General features: G+C 44.9%; 1 protein-coding gene across 2 annotated transcripts in view; it reads right to left on the bottom strand.

Moving 5' to 3' along the window:
* INPP5F (inositol polyphosphate-5-phosphatase F) overlaps positions 1-7,976 on the bottom strand; it is a 45,765-nt gene extending 37,789 nt beyond the window's left edge. For both annotated transcript variants that reach the window (XM_037400151.1, XM_037400152.1), the window contains exon 1: positions 7,633-7,976. In XM_037400151.1, the coding sequence (XP_037256048.1) occupies positions 7,633-7,729 (97 nt within the window). In that variant the 5' untranslated portion in view covers positions 7,730-7,976. The remainder of the gene's footprint in view (positions 1-7,632) is intronic.
* Between the last annotated feature and the right edge of the window lie 7,350 nt (positions 7,977-15,326).

Genomic DNA, 15,326 nt, shown 5'->3' with positions numbered 1-15,326 from the left:
AAGCACCATGAGAGAAAGGTTTTCCTTCACTGTCACTTTTTCTTTTCATTCCATAATTAACTTTCCTCTCTGACTGCCCAACTAATCAAATTCAAAGCAGAAAAAAATTATGGATTGGGAACAACCAATTCAAACACAAAATAAGAGAGTTATACTCAAAACTTGACATGTGTTTCAAGAACAGAAAGTAAAGGATTTCATGCCACACAGCTTTTTTTTTAACTGTTGGGGAAAAATTGACTAATCAAATGACAAGAAGCAATATATCATTCAACCACCACTGGAAGACATAGAATCACTGAACGGTTTGGGTTGGAAGGGACCTTAAAGACCATCCCACTCCACCCCCCACCACAGGCAGGGACACCTGCCACCGGACCAATTGCCCCCAGCCCCATCCAGCCCAGCCTTGAGCACCCCCAGGGATGGGGCACGTACCACCTCTCTGGGCAGCCTGTGCCAGCGCCTCACCACCCTCAGGGGGAAGAATTTCTCCCTAGTATCTAATCTCAATGTCCCCTCTTTCAGCTTAAAGCCATTCCCCCTTGTCTTGTTGCCACACATCCTTGTAACAAGCCCCTCCCCGGCTTTCCTGTCGGCCCCTTTAGGTGCTGGGAGCTGCCCTAAGGTCTCCCCGGAGCCTTCCCTTCTCCGCGCTGAGCAACCCCAGCTCTCCCAGCCTGTCCTGGTAGGAGAGGGGCTCCAGCCCTCCGGTCATCTTCGTGGCCTCCCCTGGTCACATCAGCGTAGGGAAAAACTTAAGCATTAGTCATATGTGGGAAAGTTGCCGTTTTTCCTAAACTGAGAAACGGACAAGGAGAAAACAAACTGGAAGTTAACAATTAATGTCAGATCAGCACATTTGCCACTTACATTTTGCAACTACCTCTTGGGCAAGGTCATATACTTTTAAATTTGCTCAGAATTCTGTTTTGCACAGTGCTGGCACTTTATACCATTTATTTCAGCATCTCAGTATGATCTTGCTTACGATCCCTAACATTTTATCAGAAATAAAGACTTAACTACAGTACTCAAAATAGACCATAAGTTTTCACACTCAAAATGCCTTGTTTTCAGTTTTTCAAAGACACAATGAACACTGTTTCAGGGCTTCCATTCAAGTAAGATTTCTCCCTTATAAGGAAAACCTAAGTGTTCAAATGGAACTCAATTAATTTCAATTCAGCTTTCAGGGGAAAAAAAAAAAAAACAAACACAAACAACCTCTCTCATGTTTTATTGGGGGAGGAATTACAGATGTTTGGAACAAGAATATAAAACCGATCATTGAGTATCAATGTTCCTGTTTACTAAAGCAAAGCTTTCATAAAAAAAGGGTTTTGCACTATTTCCAAATTCCTTCCCTAGAAATCTGCCCAACAACTTCTTCTCTTCTTGACACTCCATTCCTACTAGCTTCCTATGAAGACCTGGGAAATGCAATGATTTTGACAAAGAAGGATATAATTAGAATATGATCAGCTGATAGAAGTGATGACTATCAGCTGGAAGCCTTAACTCCACAGACAGGAATCCGAGCACTTCACAAAAGGTTTAAGCAGAGGGAGAAGAAGAAACCTGCAAATACCCATAGGAACATCCCTCCTCAATGGACTGTTTTCATGTTCTATCTTACAACAAGTATTGTCTCCTGGGTAAGTTTTCTGCAAATGATTCTTGTAAGAATAAGTGATATGGCTAAACCACAACTGAAGATAAACTGGGAAAAGGTTGTTGTTGTTTAATAAATAGGAGAGCGGGTTTTCAAGAAATACAGATTTAGTTGTGCATGTGAATTTCTTAATTAGAGTAACCATACACACTTTTATAACAAATCCAGAACAGTTGATGAACTACTATAAATGCGATTTTAATAAGTTTAACACTTGATGAGAAGCAAATTTTGAATTACCCAGTTTGTATCTTTTTCTCTCAAAACCTCTACGTATATTAAAAATTCACGTTCTTTATAACATGAATCATGAAGCCTCTGAACACTGACAAAAAAAAACCCCTCTTGTCACTAGTCACAAATCTTTGAGACATCTGAGGGGAAAAAAGTACAGTCTGCCAAACTGTGAGCCTTGAGTCTTAATACACAACCCTAGCATAATGGTTTTCTGAAACACAAATTCACTATTTAATAAAGCTACAAATTAAGACCTGTTTGATATTGCACTGAAGAACTTGCTTCTAAAAGAAAATTCCAAACCATCTGAGAAGTCTCACAGTTTGAGGGAAGTATTTAGTGGAAGTTACTGTAAAGTCCTTTGACATCTCAGGGCTCCTGGTGGACCTCCCATACAGCACAGCAGTTTGGAAGCGAACCAAGAGAAAACATTCTCTTGTTTTCAGCCTCACTCTTTTGTTACCAGCAAGCAGCCCACTGCCCACCACATCACTTCCTAAAGTTACCCAACGCTGTCTGGTCTTAAATTTACACCCTCCAGCTTAAACTACAGCATTAACCATTCTTTCTGTGGTGTAACTTCAGCAACATAAGGTCTCTTCTGTATGCTTAATAGTATCAATTAAAGACCATTAAAATATTTTTTAAAAAAAAAATCACATTCCAATCAACAACAGTTGTTTTGAAAGAACATAAGTGGCATAAGAACACAAATGGTCACCTTTTCCTACAGTTCAGTTGAAAACTTAAGTCACTTAAAATGCTAAAGTTTCTTTACACATACAACTGAAATATCACCCACACTGTTAAACTGTGAAAGAACCTAGTAAGAACAACAGTATTCACAGATCAAAAAACCACAAGACATTGATACAGATGCAAACCCTTCTTAGTTTAAAGGCTGCTACCTGTCAGTGCCTTCTGTTCTAAGTATTTCAGTTGCAGTTACTGTGCCATTGCCTATTCATTATTTAGTTAATACTAGCCCAAAGACATGTCTGACCTCTGCAGCAAAATATAAACCACAAAAATCCACCTGAATTACAGATCCACTTTAATCGGAGGGGGGGAGGGGGGGGAGGGAATGTCCAGGAGCAACAGCATATCAAACTTAAGAGGTTTTTCATGTATTTATTTCAAACCTGAAATGTTTTCAGTGTGAGCAGTAATCCAAGTCACCTATGCATTTGAGCTGGGATAAGTTTGCCATTTCCAGATGTCTTGATATAAGGAAAAGGGGAAGAAAAAAAAGGGGGGGACCAGGAACACTCTTGTTACATTCAATTCATGTAGTCATCTGCTACTAAGACGCATCAAGAAACCAAAGGAACATCTCACTTCAACATTTATTTAATTTTCACCAGGTTAGGATAGAGCATACTACGACCCACTGAAGTCTCAGGTTTAGGTTTACTATGCTCTGTAAAGAGAATCATGGATGGAATTAAAAAGTAGATCTTAATGAAAGTAGAAAATTTCTCTCTGGTAAAGAAATTTGAGGATCTCACCTCACAGCCAGAAGCTACAAAATTGACTAATGTATGTAATATTCTGTCAGATGAAGGGATATACAGCACCCCACTCCTTTCCCCTAGTCATCTCTGCTCTCTTCTGTGAGAGGGTACAAGCAACAACAGCGATCTAACTGCTCAAGATTTTTTAAGCATACATTCTTGCTGGGTTGCAGCTAATACGGATCAGTTCTGACATCTGGTTTGTCACATACGTCACAAGTATGTTGTGCTGACAGCTAAGTGTACAGAAAAGAGGGAATAGAATGAGCAGGCAAAGGTGAGAAACAGTTCAGCAACCACTGTAGCTAAAGAGTGTCAAAAAACAGTTTGAGGTTCCTTATGAAGTAACCTGAAATAGGGAGGTAATTTTTCTGAAGCTACAACTGCCTCCTCAGGAATTCATTTTCCAGAATAGACAGGCAGTTTCAAGACATACTGCTGAAATTCAGGAAGTCAGTTTGGTATGAAATACTTCATTTGGTAGCACGAGTTAGCAGCACTCAGGCCATCATCCCTCAGCACCATGCTTAGGACTGTTCTGTAGTCTTAAACCTACTGATAAACCTATTGATACCAGTGGCATTGCTCCTTACGCTATTCATAAGGTCTTCACTTGAGCACATACAGGCACTGGACTTCAAACAAAGGAACTGCTCTTCTGCTCCAGTCTACAATCATGAGGAACAGCTTGGGAATTCTGACATGCAATTCCTACATGCCTCCTGTAATGCCTTTGAGGAGTAAGGCATGCGCACGTAGTTAGAATATTAGATGGCCTTACGATTCATGATTCAGAGAAGATTTCACACATCAGACTATGACACCCAACCTGAAATCTGTCCCCTGATCCTCTGAAAATAGTATGGCAACATGTCTCATTAAAAGTATTCAAGAGTCATTGCTTTAGTTGCTGATTCACAACCATTTATAACAGATGAAAATCAGTACCGTAATACTAATTTCCTAAAGCGTTTAAAACAAACAAGTGCTCGTTTGGCTGTAGTTACAACTCCAGAGGTAAGGCACACCTTACCACCACCTTACTCTCACAGCCCAAGGCAACCGAGTCTTCAGGCATGAAGTCCCCAAAAGCTATGTTATAATAATTCCAGTCTATGTATCACTTCATCTCATGTTTTGGTTTTTTTCCTCCAGGGTGGTGGGAACCAGCATTACTACTAGTACTACTATTCCCAATCCTATTCAATATGGCACTACTGCCCAAAGTATTATTGACAAATACAATGGTAATGTAAGTTTTCACCCCATAGTCTCATTCCTTCTTCTGCTGATAAGCAAATTGCAAGAAGTCAGCGTTTTCACTTTTGCTCGTTCCTATATATCTATCTACATGCATATATAAATAAATAACTTATACTAACAATATCAATAAAACAATGTTTGTGATCTGTGTAGAACTACCAATCAGGAACAGCCAAGCCGAGCATAAACAGAGTAAACCAAGAGTGAAATTCCAATCAAGATCTGACGTAAAATATTTAAAGCACAGGTGAACAACCCATGTTTTTTCACTACACTAAGGAAAAAAGTATACTGTAGACAGCTAAATTCCTAACAAAATCTATGATGCCAAAATGATTCATGGATTTCCTGCAGGTGACTCATTAGTGCTTTCACTTCAGAGAAAAAAACCACCAGAAACATCTTGTAAACACAGGCAGACATCCTTTAAACTAGGGCCAGCCTCAGACTTTGCTTACAGCAAATATTTACCAAGTTATTTTTGCCTTTTTTAATTCAAGCTGTTCTCTCCATGATTTGAAGAGGTCACAAATCCAGCTTTCAAGATGAGCAGATTTCTGAGCATGCCTTTACAGCTGAAGGAGGAGAGTATTATAGACCTTAGCATCAGCTCTTTAGGTTCAGACCCATCACATAAGCAGTACTTTGCAAGGTTTGCCAATATATCTATTTCAGCCCCTGAATGTATAAAGATTAATTCAGAACAGCCTCTGTGGGGCAGAATAAAACCAAGGGCTCCAAAACCAAGTAAAGACACAGTTACATTATAGCCTTTTGACAGACTACTAAACATGTCAACAAACACAAGTTATGACTTTGCTTTTTTTAATATGGCACTGACTCATCACACAGTAATCCATTTACTCATATCCGGACAGTGGCCTTGATTATAAATGGTCAAATGCAATAAAATTGTAAACTTAAGGATATCCAGCTTTGTTTTAATACAAGCAAGAGCTACCGATCAAAGAAATACTTCTTGCAAAAGAACTGTTTCTTTCTTGGGCTTATTTTCAACATATTAAGGTATTTCATTTCACAGCCCTAGAGCCCACTTTCAGTAAGATGATCCACAGATAGGGTTGGACAAACAAAACTACAGACATTGAAATGGGAAAGCATGACTAACAATCAAGAGTTTGAAGCAGACTAAGAGAATTCAGTGTCATATTACCTTTCATTAATCTGTAGGTCACATACAATAGGGATCACATGCATACTGACTGAAAATTTAAAAGGTAGGCTAAGGACAAAATGCTGCTGAGCAGCACGCAGATAAACTGCTGGGCACTGGCAAAGCCTCCATGAAGTTAATGGTCTTCAAAAGAAAAAAAAAAAAAAAAAAAATCACAGCAATGGCTGCATGAAAACAAGCAACTGAATGCTTTTAAAATTAAAGCCTTCAAACGCTATCTCCAGAACTGCAGTTCACTAGTCTGCCTTTATTACTCTGGGTCCAGTAAGAGCTTTTATGCCTAGGCAGAGTATTATAACCATCGCAAATCTAAAACTGATAGTTGGGGTTTTCCCCTCCTTGTAAAAAACATGTATTCCATTGACTAGCAATATTGTTTGCTAACATAACATCAAGTATTTTATAAGGTGATTGATAAATCAAAGTGTTACTGGACTTTGAACCATAAGTAAAGCTGCTGGACAAAAGTCACATTAACTTGAGATGGACTGTAATTTTATCTAAAGGATGTGAACAAGTTGCACTGACAAGACATGACTCAAGTATGAAAACATAGCACAAGAAAGACCAGTATGAAAAACAGTTTTTTGGATAAATACAGATAACAATGGTATTTGATGTTTACATAGAAAGTTCTTCCAGTCAGTCAAAAAAAGCTGAAGCATACTGTACTCAGCCAACCTGGCCATACGCATGCTTAACTGGCTTTTTTGGCGTAACACAGATCCCAGTGGAACCTGTCACACATTTGGTGAAGCATCTAGCTATTCTGAGTATTTTTAACTTCTACACAAGTACACAATACTCCTTTACATCTAAGCTACATGTATTACTCAAAGCAAGCCGATTTCTAGGGATGGTATTTCATTTTACAGGCACCTTTACTGACTAAGCTCTCCAGCAGGGTCTTGTAATTAGCACTGCTGCAAAATTTCCATTAACATAACTCGGTATATCTGCAGGTTTTGTTCCTACTGCCGTCTCTTCAGCCTGACAGTAACACACATCGTCCTCCCCTGCGATTGTCAGCTATGCTACCTATAACCGCTAGAAGAACTGGAGAACATCTCCCAAGTATAGACACCTGTTCAGTTCCTCCTGGAAGGGGGGACCAGGGACTGCGTTTATCCAAAGATGCGCTCACCACTCAGAGACACTTGCAAGCATCACTTACATAAGGCTGGCACCAACACAAGATGGCCCTTCTGATTTACGGATGCTCCCATCACGGTGACCAGATGCCTCCCAACGTTACCGACTACCGGGCCTGCGCGGGCAGCCCCACTGTCGTGCACAAAGATAAACACCCGCGCAAGGATGCGGACGAACCCGCAGGAGGCGCTTCTCCGCCGGGCCACCGGCGCCGGGACACGGGTGACCTCCCGCCCCGCGGCTTGGCCCCGCGCACCGGGCACGGCGGCGGCCCGGGCTCGCCCCGCGGGGGCTAAGGGAAGGCGGCCGGTCCCGCCCGCGGAGGGCCGAGGTCCGCAGGACCCACCACCGCCGCCGCCGCCGCCGCCCCCCCCCCCACCCTCAGCCGCGGCTCGGCAACCGCCGCCCGCCGCGGTCCCCTCAGGGGGCAGCGCCGCCGCCCTTCCCCTCAGCGCGCTGCCACCGGTCCCTCCCGCCAGGGACCCCGGCGAGGGCGCCCCGGGCGGGTGGGTCGCGGCCCGCCTTGCCTCACACAGGAAGCCGGGCATCGGAGGCGCGCCCCGCCGGCCCCAGCAGCCCCGGCCCCGGGGGCTCACCGGCTCTCAGCTGCAGGCTGCCGTCCCGCCGGCTGCACCACAGCGCCCGCTCCCCGCTCTGCAGGATGTAGTGGTCCTTGGCTTGGAACAGCTCCATCCCCGCACGCCGCCGCCCTCCGTGCCGCCGCCGGGAGGGAGGGAGGGAGGGAGGGTGGGTGAGCGGGGCGCTCCCGCCGCTCCGCAGCCGCGCGGCTCCCGCGCGCGCACGCCGGGCCGAAAGTGGGAGGGCCGGGCTGGGGCGCGCTCCCGAGCCGAACGCGGGGGCGCGCAGGCGCGCTGCCGCAGAGAGCCCAGCGGGTCCCGGCCAAGGGCGCTTCCTCGGCCGGCTGGGCACGAACCGCGGTTCCGGCCCCGCCGCCGCACGTGACGCTGCCCGTCAATGCCTCGCTGCGCGCTTAAAGGAGGAACGCGGCGGTGGGCGGGGCTTGCGAGGGGCGGGGCTCCCGCTGCTGCCCGCCCCGCGGCGCTCCCTTCAGGCCGCTGCCCTCAGCTGGGGCCCGCAGGGGCACCGGGAAGGGGGGGCACACCGGGCCGGGCTGAGGCGCAGCGGTGAGGGGGGAGGTGGGGGTGGTGGTGACGGTGAACGGTGACACTGCCCTCTCCTCCGCCGCGGGGGAAACCGGCAACAACCGCCGGGACGGGCTGGGGCTGAGGGAGAGGCGCGTACCGTCCCCTCAGCGCCGGCGCTGCCCAGCCTCGCCGCTCTCCCGCCGGGGGTGAGGGCAGCCCGGCCTGGCTCCCGGGTGGCCCCGGCGCTCCTCGGCCCGCTCTCGCCGGTTGCTGGGGCCTGGAGGGGCGCCGGGCCCCTGGGGGCCTGGAAGCCTTCGAGCAGCACAAGCTGCAGAGCCGCGGGAGGTTCTAGCCAGCGGCCGCAGAGGAAGCGGTGGCAACCAAGCCTGTATCCCCCAAGGGAACAACTCTAACAATCGGTGGAAGCAGGCAGGAATTGATACACCATAGCAGCTAGTGAGGAAAGGCGAGCTCGACACCATAGCACAGGGCTCGTTATGATGTTAAGTACTGTCACAGAAAGGAGCACCCCGTGGTACACGGCTAGTTACACCCTCTCTCTTCTCTCCAGGAAACACTGGGAAGTGTACCAGCAAACTCCCACTGCTACAGACCCTTACCAGCCACTTCTCCAGAGCTTTTGTTGGTTTACAGAAACTGAAGTTCTGCTCCCTATAAAACTGAAGTAGAAATGGACATAAACAAAAAGCATCCCATCGTGCGTACAGCCATTTGGAGGGCTGCTTGGTTTGTTGAAAGGTCCTCAGTGTATCTTGAAAATCAATGGTGCATGCAAGTAAGTATTTTTACATAGTACCGGAAAACCAATTTTCTCATCTTTTTATTTATTTCCATCTACACTTCTTTCTTAAAAGAATGATCAGGGTGGTGGGGTTTTTTTAAGTCTCTAGGCAGCCTTTGTATTAATTTTGAATGAAGTTTATTATTTTTTCTTTCAAATATATGGACTGATCTTATAAGGTCTCATGTTGGTTTTTTTCTTTTAAGTACACTTAAATAGTGTAGGAATTCTATGAATGGAACTGAACTCTATCTGATTTGATAACAGATGCTGGTGTCTCTTAACATTTTCCCCAAGGCAGCTATGCAAAACGATGCACTATTCTTTCTTGGCTACAGATCCCAATTTTGAAAATGCTGTGCATTGTGAATGCCCTGCAGCTTCCAGCGTAGCGCTGTCCTGCCCAATTCTTGTATGTAACAGTCAAAGCCACTGGCAGAATGCTAGTCAATCAGATCACTCCTGCAGGTACTGGAAAAGACAGGGGTTTAAATGGCTTCTCAGCATTTCAATAAATACATCTCTTTTGAATTCCCTCTTAATTTTCCCATAAGGACAATGTCAAGTATTTTCAAAGGCATATGAAATGTACACAGAAACACAGCACAGGGATGGATTGCTCCACAGCTTGCTTCCTAGCAGAACAACATAGTGCTGTTTTCTCACTTGTAAATTAAATACATTTATAATGCCATAAAATGAAGCCTAGCCCAGGCGGAGAAGGCAACTGTGAAATTTCATGTCAAATGAATAGATAGCAGAGCTGTGATTCCAATGGGACTTATTTTCTGTTTGTAACTGAAAGCTCCTGGTGTGTGGAAGTCTGTGTCTGTCGGTTTTAGCTGCCTAAAGCAAAGGGTGAGGAGCACCAAGAGTCTCAGGTTTTTCAAATGCTCAGCTCAGTAAATCCTTGCTGCAGCTTCTCCTGGAAAGAAGTCACTCTTGTGTCTCTGCAAGGAAGCTTGCAATTGACAGCTGAAAGAGATTCTTGAGTTTTGTTTTTCTCCTTTGCCTCTTCCCTGCCTTGCACCATAAGCAGGGCAGAGGGACAGCAGTTTAGTTAGATGATGAGTCACAGGCAGCAGGTGTCTTAGTGGCAGTAGCTGCAACATTCCCCTTTTCACAGAGGAATGTGTAAAACCTTCGTGAAGAAATAAATTTGAGAATTATTTGAGGCCATGATTTGCTAAGATGGGAGGTGAGGCCAGTTTTTGAGAAGTTAACTCTCCATAGGTAGAAGAATCTCCTTTAGCTGTCAGTTGTACACAGCTGCCTGCCTGAAATATTTTGTCGTTGTTTTCCGGGCAGTGCAAATAAACATTATATTCAGTGCTGCCATTCCTTCATTGTGTAAATGTAAACATGTGACTTTTACATACACATTGTATTAATTATCTGAGAAACCCATAAAGACTTTAACTAAGATGATGAATATTTTAAGAACAAACAATCAATGTTTGATTGTTTGAACATTAAGAAATGTCCTGCCTCCTGCTATGGACTCCACCCACTCAGTTCAAGTGGCTCCATGAACGGTTGACTTGGCGTTTGTCACACAACAGGACAGTGGGAATCTCCAGCTGGGACATGGGAACTAGCAGCTGAGGGTGCTGAGGTCTATTCTGTCAGCGGCAGGTCCGTTTTAGCTATTTCCCTCCCCTGCCAGAGGTTTCCGCTTCCCTTTTGTCATACCAAATCTAGAGTTCCTTTGGGCACACTCTAGCTGGGAGCACTGAGCCTCTGCTGACAGAGAGGGATGGACTGCTGGGGGGGTAGCCTTCGCAACTGGCAAAGAAAAAGATTTACCAATTATTAATGAACTGCCTACCGTTGAACAGCGCTACCTTTGTGTTGGGTTTGCATGGCAAGGGGGACTATAGGGTGGCGGCTGCCGGCGCCTCCCCCCGGCCCGCGGAGCCCCCGGCAGCCGCTCCCAGCCGGGCCCGCCGCTGGCCACGGCCCAGCCCAGCGCCGCGGGGGCGCGTTTCACAGCGGGGCACAACCCGCCCGGGGACCCCGGCGGCGGGGAGCGGGGCGAGAGCGGGGGAGGGACGGTGCCGCGGGCACCCGAGGCTGGGCCGGGGGAGCTCCGGCGCCGCAGCAGCGGTTCCCCCCACCCGCGGGGCAGGGCAGCCCCCGGCCGGGCAGGCGGCGCCCCTCGGCCCACGGAGCCGGCGGGGGAGCAGCTCCCCGCCGGGGCAGGGGGTGCGGGCGGGGGCCGTGCCCCGCGGGCAGCCCGCGCTGGAGCGGCTCCCGGCAGGGCCTGTGGCGCCGCGGGGAGCGGAGGCCGGGCCGGGCCGGGGGCGAGTGTGAGGAGCTGCCCGGAGCGGCCGGCGCGGCAGCGGCGCTGAGCGGAGCGCGGCCCCTGCCCGCCCAGGGGGTGCCCGGGGGGAGGCCGGGCCGCAACCGGCGGGGGCAGTGTCCTGAGATTGGGTTTTCATTTCTCGTTACCCTACTCTTATTTGGATTGGTAAAAAATTAATTTCCCCAAGTCAAGCCTGTTTGCCCATGACAGTAACTGGTAAGCAAGCTCTCCCTGCCCCCATCCCGACCCATGAGCCTTTCGCTGTGTTTTCTCGCCCCTCTCCAGCTGAGGAGGGCGGTGATGGGTGGAACGGCTCCGGTGGGCGCCTGACGTCCCAGGGATGGGCTGCTGGGAAGGTTAGCCTCCTCGACTCACAAAGACTAAGATTTACCAATTATTATTAAACTACCTGCCACTGAATAGTCCTACTTTCAAACCATTCTTTGAAAAGATCGGTTTCTTTCTCATACGATGTTTCTCTATTACTGTATTTTTCATACATACTAGTTACGCTACAAAACATGTGAGTAAAAGACATTAAGAAATGAGAAATCTCCTTATTAAATGTTAACATTCCAGACCCAGGCAAGAGCTTGATTTTGGAAGGTGCTAAGTGTCCAGTCTAAAAAAGCATTTGAGTGAATGCATGACTTTTGATGTATAAATTAGGTATGTTTGACTGGACATCAACATCTTTTAAAATGAGCATGTGCTTCAGAACTTTTCTGGTTTAAGACCAGGAACTGAACATCTCGAGGGTCAAACCATAACCCTTTATTTTTGCGCCCATCTCTTTCCTCTACTACTGGGCTGCCTGCACTATCATTTGCTAAATATTTATCACTGCCACTTGCACTATTATCTGTATTTTGCATGCATTTCCCAAATAGTTCAGTGTTGTAGTGCAATGCATAGAGTTGCCATTAAAATAACTCAGGGATTTTAAGGACAGACTTTGTTTCACCCTTGTTCATCCTTTAATCAAAGTTTTTTTTCCCCTTGGGTACTTTTCTGTTTATTTTCCATGTGTTTTCCATGGATTCACAGCTGTTTTTATGAGCCTGTCAGCTTTAGTTGGCATAGGAAAAATAATTGGGAAAGGAATTTTGCATTCGTGCAGTTCATTATCAATAGCTAATGGGAAGGAGATGCATAGGCTGACAATTAGTCATTCATTCTCAGTATTACCTGATTACCCACAGTTTGATTTCAAGGGTAAATGTTGATTAACAGAAAGTACTATGATAACACTCCACACTTGGAAGTACAATTGACTGGACAGACAAACACACAACTCTTTCTAGGACGAATGATACCAGTTTTGGAAATGACACTGTAGGGGGTGTGAGGAACTTGATTTCTAAATTATTTCTAAATGTCTGTGATTAAGAAGTTGTGGAACATTTTTTTGTTTGGCTTTCATGCTCCTGGTAGCTTCCAAACAAACATCAGAAAAATCTTCTTTGGCAGTGACATATTTGAAGCACTCCTATTTGCCTGCATGATAGCATTATAGTCGGCTCATTCCTCTTTCGCTCTTAGAGACAGCAGTTCATAGGTACAGTTTGCGGAAATTTTGCAGTATGGACATTTGCTGCTTTGCTTTCAACTGACAGGTTGAACCATCACTTACTTGGCTATCCAACAAGTGGAAATAATGTTTGCTGCCTTATTTATTCAAGGTATATTCAGTCTAGTTGCTTACAGGATTGTCAAGTGCTATGTTAAAGATGAGGAAGAGCAGTCTTGCAGTGACATCAGCCAGCTCCCTCAGCACTTCTGGATGCATCCCATCAGGTCTCATGGACTTTTTGTATGTCAGCTTGTTTAAGCAGTCCCTAACTCTGTTGTCTTCTATCGCTGGTAGGACTTCCGTACCTCAACTTTGCTATTAGACACAGAGGCATGGGAGGCCCGAAAGCAGATCCCCCAGCAAAATCTGAGGCAAAAAAGGCCTCGACCTTTTCTGTGTCCTTCATCACAGGGTTGCCTACCCCACTCAGAAGTGGGCTTAAGTTTTCTTTGCTTATCTTTTTGATGGCAAAGTAACTATAGAAGCCTTTCTTCTTACCCTTCATACTCCTTGCTAGTTTTTAATTTAGCTGTGCTTTTTCCTTCCTGTTTTCATCCCTGTGTGCCCAGGCAATATATCTGTATTCCTCCTTGGTAGTCCATACCCACTTACGCCTTCCATGTGCTCCCTTTTTGCAATGGAGCTTAGTTAGGTCTCCCCATTCAGCCGGGCTGGCTGCCTGTTATACCTGATGATTTTCTTGCAAGCTGTTTTTTTGCAGACAAGACAAACTGTTTTGCCTGTTTCTGTAACTCAGATGGTTCTAATTTTTTCTGCTAATACAGGAATATGAATAATAAATCCACGATACTATACCCTTACTGTCTTAAATCACGTCCATGGATCAGCACTTCCAATCAGATTCTTTAACTTACCTAATTCTTCATCACGTGTTTACTAACATGATAGCTCCCGAACTGTGTGAGACAGTTAATCAACTATGAAACAAGACGGTCTCTTGAGTTACTTTCCTCTTCTGAAACAGTTTTTAAAAAGGCTTTTGTGTGCTTTTTAGAGGTCATATTATGCGTTAAACACACTCTGAAAAGCCTGCTTTGAGAAGAAATATCACAATAATAGTAACAGAATAGGCTCTTCTGATTGGTAATACAGCAGATAGATTTGTTTGTGACAGCCAACAGTTGCCACCAGAACAGTTCTAAAGTACCTGTAATGTACTTCCAAGATTAAGTACTCTGAAAATACTCTGAAAAATACCAAACCACTGCCATGAATATTAGCTTTTGGCAAGAAAATGAAGACTTTCTCAAAAACAGGGAAAGCAGTTCCGCATAAGAATTTTTGCCTGAATTTATTTTTAGCTTTCTTTCCACTGAAATAGCATTTTCATATGGCAGCTGTAGTTATCTCCAGAGGAAGAGGGACTCTGGTATTTCCTCCTTGCCCATGAAAACCTCTTTATTGCCAATGGGAATATTTCCACTGACTTCACCGAGCTTCACTGAGCACATAGGAAAACAATAACATTTTGCATTCAAAGCAATGTGTATATGGTTAACATCTTCAAAATACTATATGGCTTATGGGTAATGCATTGATTTCCCTCTGTTGCACTTACTGTTAAGATCAAATCAATGAGACCATTTGCAAAAATAAATGAGAATGTTTTGACTGCCTCTGATTCTTTTATTCTAAATTACAAATTTTATTTTGCAGACTACCAAGCTAGCACAATCACACATAAAAAGATTCCTTACTGTGTTGTTGGTCTGCCTTCATCAGTTAAAATACTATTTATAGTATACCAAGGCCATATTTAATTCTTAATTTCTTTAAGGTAAATGACTGGCTGCTCTTCATGGCCATTGTAATAAAATTCAAAGCTAATTTAAAACAGATTCTTCTTGCTTTTCCTCATCTGATCACCTAGGCATGCTGCTTTTCCAGTGGTTTGGTAAGTGTACGGAGTAGACAAGTTCAGTCACAGAAAGTCCTTCTCAAGTAGATTGTATTTTTTGTTCCACAGCCCCATTTCAGTCTTTTCATTAATTAAGGGCTGATTAAGCATTAATCCCATTTGCCAGAAAGCGTCAAGGAAGTCTATACAACAGATTCATTTTTTCCAAGTGTGTGCTTTTTCTCATTTGCCTTATGAGAGGCTTTCCTTTCTAGATCTATGTTCGATCAAAGGAAGTTTCAGTGTAGGTGTTTCTAAAACAGGCTTCCTCACAACCATATTTGTCTTTATTACAGTGTCATGAGGTCATAATTTGGGTTTCTATGGAAATGTTTCAGACGACTTTTGTCTTGTTGGTGGTTCTAGGGACAAAAAAGTATTAAACTCTGTGTCTTGGGAGCACAATGAATGGAAATCCATTAGCAACTCATTGAAGATGTGATCAGCAAAATAAGATTTAAAAGCAGTCTGAGCACATTAATGGTTTTATCCTTTGGAAGAGCTTACCTCCCTTTACTTTTAATTTAGGTTGTTTTTTCCTAAGAGCAGAATAGTTCACATTTAAAAAAAATACCCAAGACTTTTG

Source organism: Falco rusticolus, chromosome 9 (assembly GCF_015220075.1).
Source record: "Falco rusticolus isolate bFalRus1 chromosome 9, bFalRus1.pri, whole genome shotgun sequence".
Lineage (NCBI taxonomy): Eukaryota > Metazoa > Chordata > Aves > Falconiformes > Falconidae > Falco > Falco rusticolus.
Note: the sequence above shows the minus strand (reverse complement) of the source record. Positions and strands in the feature narration are given on the sequence as shown.